The sequence below is a fragment of the Oratosquilla oratoria genome, chromosome 31 (genome assembly GCF_046742065.1).
Source record: "Oratosquilla oratoria isolate Oo_2021 chromosome 31, ASM4674206v1, whole genome shotgun sequence".
NCBI lineage: Eukaryota > Metazoa > Arthropoda > Malacostraca > Stomatopoda > Squillidae > Oratosquilla > Oratosquilla oratoria.
The window spans coordinates 306,116-312,500 of NC_134807.1; the positions used below are offsets into that span (position 1 = coordinate 306,116).

Below are 6,385 nucleotides of genomic sequence, written 5' to 3' on the forward strand. Positions count from 1 at the left end.
CACTGTTGTTGTGTTACAGATTATATGCATAATTTGAAATTAATTTATTTATTATAACACCTTTCGACTGCAATATATGCATTTGATATTTTTAGCTTGTCTATTTCTGAAATGTTTTTCAAGCCGGCTGGGAGCAGTCTATACATAGTCTTGGGGCTCAGTTTGCAAACCTTCTTTGTTGTTGATTGTACTGTTGAGTTTCCGCTGCTACCTTCACATAAGGATGTACGTAACTTTCTCATGCAGGCCTTGCTTGCTCGTCTTTCATGTCTTGTTCACATTTTCACGGTCTAGTCTCACAACACATATTCATCATTCACAATTTCATAAGACATCTCAAATGATTTTTTTCTCTTTTCTTTGTAATTGTTCAATATCTGAAGCGTTTTATAAATTAGCTGGGGAGAATATCAAATAGTCTTGGGGCTTATCTTATCTCTTATCATTTTACTGAACTGTGATTCAAAGACATTCGATATTTATTAGATGAATCTTTTGAAAATGGCGTTTGTCAAGGGCTCAAATGAATTCAAATAAAAATACTTTGGTTTCCCTGATGTTTTTAAGAATGCCTATTTTGTATATGTATTTTTTGGCAACCAGGGTAGAAATATCAATTCAACGTTAATTCTATCAGATTTTTTTTCTTTTTATAAGACTAGCATTTTTTAAAAATAATTCTTATTCTCCGGAGTATTCGATTTGGTAGTTTAGTTTATAGAATGCTAAGATGTAGTAGTCTAGTTTGAAAGTTATATATTTTTTCTATCATAGCTGCAATCTTTCTTAAATTAAAATTGTATAATAGTACTGTCTACTATATGTGTTTATTCATATCTAAGTTATTGCCAGTTATCATTCCCAAGTTTCTCACTGATGTTACTAGATTCTTTTCAGTCGTTTATATTTTTATTCTTTTAATCTGGCAAATTTTCTTTGGCTTTTCTCTTAATTCAAATACTAAACATTTTTTTTCTTTCTTATTTTTCACCCGGTACAATTTATCAGCCATTATTCGTCGTATTTTTTACAAATGAGGAGTTGGAAAATCAAAATGGGTATTGTCTGCATATTATTCAAATTTCATATTACGCTTATTGAGTATTTAAGAGAGTTTTGTCGTATGGATGTTGAATAATGTTGATCCTAGTATACTTTCTTGTGGCACTCATTTACTTTCTTGCTTCTATATTTTCTTCTGGTGTTGATACAGTTATTTGTCTATTTATGAGATAGCTTTCCTCCCATTTGATGCATAAGCGCATAGACATCAATATTACACTAAGATGAAACATTTAAAATATTCCACACTTTGTGTTGTTTACTATTCTTACTAAATCATACTTTACTGAGCATAGAGTTGCTGCCATTTTGTTGAATGATTGTAATTATATGTTGATTGATGTAAAATACTAATTACTTCCCTTTATCCTTATTTTTCCTTCACTGTCTTTCTCATGAACATTTTTTTTTCAAGAAATATTTCATTCAGTTTACCTCTAAGTCTTCTGATAAGCTCCGATTTTCATAATAGTTGATTGTGAGGTATCTCGTCAAAAATCATACCTAGATCTAAGTACACATAATCCACCCAGCCCACCTCTTCCGGCACACAAACTCTCTTGAGTAAAAGATTACAGCTTGTTTGTTACAAAATTCATCTTGACAATATTTGCGCCAAGGACCAAGTGAAGGAAATCAACTTCACTGCTAAAAATGCAGAGAATTACTCAATATTCATGTGTGATTCACTTTGGTCACCTTGGTCTTTGGATCACGTGTTGGACTCGTGATCGACAGCTATTTCCCTCTCGGAAGAGAGCTCAGAGCTCGTATGACCGATCTATGGGTAATGCTATGACCTTACACGCACACACACACCCAACTCCCCGCCCACGAGAGTTGGAGTAACGACTCGAAGCGCAGTGATACTGAAATAATTTCAGCCCTGGGCAGGATTCGAACCAGGTACCACCGGCACCTCCGTACTGACAGTCTGGAACTCTACCAACCGCGCCACCGAGTGTGTGTGTGTGTGTGTGTGTGTGTGTGTGTGTGTGTGTGTGTGTGTGTGTGTGTGTGTGTGTGTGTTTGTGTGTGTGTGTGTGTGTTTACTCTTGTGAGATATTTTCAACTAGATCAAACCATTGAGTTGAATATGGTTCATGTTACATTTGTCGATATAGATCAGAATAAATTTATGCTAGTTATAAATTATATGATGTATTATCGACGGTGTTTGAAATCTGGTGGAATAACTCGCATGCATCTATCAACATGACCTTTAGGTTTTTTATGGACAAAATAGCTATTTCAATTACAGGGATTTATTGTAAAGAAATGTGACTGGACATTATGAATACGGAAGCAACAAGAAAATTATGTAGACAGATATGGAAGCTTCGCCGCCCTGCAGGAGAGCTTCCAGATGCTCTACCCAGATGATCTACCCAGAATGCATTAGTCTTCCTGGTTCCCGTAGAAATATCTTTGGTCAGTTAAGACTTCACGACAAGACTAGCAAAAATGTTCTAATGAAGAATCTCGCAATCTAGTTGTCATGGAAGGTGAATGTGGCTTATATGTGCAAAGGATTTCAGATCATATTTTCTGTAACAGATACCATATATACTCTCAACTCTTCCTAACTTTAATCCTTCAGAGGGCTCGGCTCTTGGCTCGAGCTGCTCTGACTAGACTTTGGTTATTTTCTGGAGCACTTTCCCATCGGAGAAACGCACCGTGGATTGCGTCGAGAACGGGCGTTACGGAGTCCAGGGACCGTCCGCGGGCGTAGGGATCCACGGCGAGTTCATTTCGAATCTCTGGCCAGACTTTTGCAGAGGAGGCAAGAATACTTTTTCCATATGACGAATAGTGGGAGGTGGTGCCTTTGAAGTAGGCGAAGAGATAGGCCAGGCTGTCGAAGATGAAGATGCAGATGATGACCATGATTGCGAACACGCCCAGTGTCTGAATGTCTATGTATTTGATGTAGTGTCTTAACTCTCTCATGTCGACCCCATAGGATCGAAGGTTCTGGTCCAACTGCGACATGACGTCACTGGGGGCAATAGTCGTAGTCGCCATACTGGAAATTAATGGTAAGATAATGAGGATGGTGATAGAAATAAGAGATGAAAAACTTTCAAAAGAGTTTGATTTTCATAATAAGCCGAGTTCAAATATCATGCACTAAATACACAAGACATTTTTCCCCAACGACCTCATTTTAATCAAGACCAACCTAAGACTCTCAGTCGACTTACAGTTCTTACCTGTGCCTACGGAGAGATATTCTGACTACACATTCTATCAAAAGTTCATGACAAAACAAAGGCATAGACTCACATAGAAAAATACATAATTTCCGATAGCAAGACGTTTTTAGCAGTGGTAAAGAAAATGTGCATATTTAACAATGGAAGGGTTCATTGCGCTATTCTGCCCTCTGGCGGATATTGTTAAAATTGTATATAACATGTTATTTTAGCTTTATCTATTCATTTACTACTACTATTATTATTATTATCATTATTGTTATCATTAGTGTCATTATTATCATTTCTATTTATTTATTCATTTATTTAATTATTTCCTTATCCTCGCTTATTTATTTATTTATTTTATTATTATTGTCATTATTACGAGTATTATTACTTTTTCAGCTTTTTTCATTGGCGACAACCAATTGAGGATAATATCGCGATGAAGAGGTGGACTTGTGGCGGAGATACAATCGAATCTAAAGAGGGCAATGAAAATGAAAGATAGCTGAAGCTAAAAATTATCAGCATTCTTTTCCGAGTCGAGATAAATCTGCATCAATATAACTGAAAGCCTCAAAAACAAAATTTCAATACATGGTTTCATTGAGATTTTCCTTATCATTTATGTCTTCTGAAGGTTCTAGTATCAGATAGTTCGATATATAAATTAAAAAAACACAACAAATAAACTACTCGTAATATCCTGGAATCATCTATGCATACAACATTCGATATTATTCAAAATAACATCGTCTGAAGTCTGCACCATCGAATCCTATATCATATATCATGACACTCAGTGGATTAGATCACTTGGTAAGGGATCAAAATATCATTAAACCAACGCAGTATTACAATGTCTTATTTGCAACAGAAAATGGAAAACACAAAAAGAAGAAGGTAAACAGGCGACATGATCACATATATTGTACGTGTATCAAAAGAAAAGAGGTTCTGTAAAAAGAAGAACTACGTCCAATAGCAATAAAGTATCCGAAACAATATGTTACAGATAATTATGAGTAAAGAAAAGATCCAAGTAAGGCAGACGTTAAAGTAATCAGGTCCCGGAAAGATCGATGGCTAAGACCGGCGCCGCACCGGGCCTTGTTGCTGGCAAGTCTCACTTATGAGTCATGGGAAGCTAAAATCTATGATCATATCTAAACCAGGGGGAGATGGTGGTCGTCTTTATACCAAGTTCTGGCTCTGTCGCCAGGTGATTCTATTAAGCTAATTGAACTTGCCCCCCCATCCTCTGGCCACATCCGGCGACGTCCCACAGTGAGATACAGGCATACAGTACATGGAACCATTTCCCAGTGCGCGCGCGTGTGTGTGTGTGTGTGTGTGTGTGTGTGTGTGTGTGTGTGTGGGGTGTGTGTGTGTGTGTGTGTGTGTGTGTGTGTGTGTGTGTGTGTGTGTGTGTGTGTGTGTGTGTGTGTGTGTGTGTGTGTGTGTGTGTGTGTGTGTGTGTGTGTGTGTGTGTGTGTGTGTGTGTGTGTGTGTGTGTGTGTGTGTTGGGGGGTATGAACATATTCATAGTATGCATTAAATTAGTCATAATGACAGAGTCAGCTATGAGAGGAAAAAACAGAGTAGGGACGTTGCAGTGCGAGCAATAGATCAGGCCTGTTTGATAGAAATGGGCGAGCAGACACCGATAGATTTACTGTACATATCTCCATGGTATGTATCAAATTGTGTAAAATGTGAAACTCGAGAAAACTGATTAAACGCAACTATATTGATTACTATAACAACTGAATGTGGAAAGAAAATGTCGAGAGTATGTTCATGAAAAACCGCCAGCGTTAGAAAATAAATTCAACTAATGAGATGATTTTTTTTTGTGAAATGTATATGGACACGAAAAGTTCTTTTTATTTGGAAATGAAATGCACATTTGGCGAGATCAGAGGCTGATTAATTATCATAATTTTTATTTGCATTATTGACGAAGATTTCTACAAAGATTATCTGATTAAAGTGTTGAATAAGGCAGAACATCGAAATGGCCACCTTTTGTCTTTCTTTAGACACGAAATATATCCTATTCCATTCCCAGACAATAATATCCACAATTAGGTACACAAAGTACGAGTAAACATAGACAAACTTACCTTGCTCGTGTCCAAATACTACCTTGGGAGAGAGCTGTAGGAGAGAAAAGGTTGATCTGTCCTGCTCCGAAGAAAGACTGTTGATGGAAGGAGTTCAAGGTGTCATTTTATCTCGGCGACATGACGTAACGAGGGAATGCCAGATTCGCCATGTGCACTCAACGGAAAACCGATCGTAGCGTAGACCCAAATGCATAGCCCTTTCTCTGTCGCAAACTTGAACCCCACTTTCCTATATCTCTCTTTTCCTGGTACCCCTATTTTCTACTATCATGTTTCGGAAAAGAGTTTGAATTCGTATTTACTTGGTTTAAAATACTGTCAATGAACGTTAACTTACTTACCGTTTACTTCTTGGTTCATTGTTGCATCTCTCGACGAAAGGAAGTCAGCGATGCGTATGAGTGAAAGGGGAGCAACGACGCAGACAAAGCGTCACAGGCCAATGGCGGGAAGGGAGGGCAGGATAAAACTCAAAAGAATTAAGTGACAGGTGAAATATAAGATGTTTTGGGCACAAATTCAGTAGAGAAAGTAATTGTTCGAGTAAAAGAAACATGACACAATGAAAAATTATCAAACGTTCGTAATATATATTTTCATCTTAATGTTTTGGGGTTTGTTTATAAAATGGTTAATCTCTACATTATGATGATGTACACCTAGATGAATAAAAATAGCCTGTCTTTAGCCTGCATAAAACCTTTAAAAAGATTTAGGCCTACACTGCTAAAGAAGTTACGCTTTTTTCTGCAAGATACACAATTTATGTATGAATTAAATATCTGGTTATTCAATATTGAATAATCATAACAAAGATCAGACGGGCACTGTGAGAAGGAATGTTTTTTCATTTTCTGTTATAATCGAATAAGGTTTTTTAAAATTCACAGACACACCACGCGCGCACACACACACACACACACACACACACACACACACACACACACACACACACACACACACACACACACACACACACACACACACACA

The 6,385-nt window shown here is 37.2% G+C and overlaps 1 protein-coding gene across 1 annotated transcript; it reads right to left on the reverse strand.

The window, feature by feature from the left end:
- Positions 1-2,384: 2,384 nt before the first annotated feature.
- LOC143041685 (uncharacterized) lies at positions 2,385-5,458 on the reverse strand. Its single transcript, XM_076213691.1, has 2 exons — positions 5,393-5,458; positions 2,385-3,091 (listed from the first exon to the last, which is right to left on the reverse strand). The coding sequence occupies exon 2, from the start codon at positions 3,088-3,090 to the stop codon at positions 2,659-2,661; it is 432 nt and encodes a 143-aa protein (XP_076069806.1). The 5' UTR covers position 3,091; positions 5,393-5,458; the 3' UTR covers positions 2,385-2,658.
- Positions 5,459-6,385: the final 927 nt, after the last annotated feature.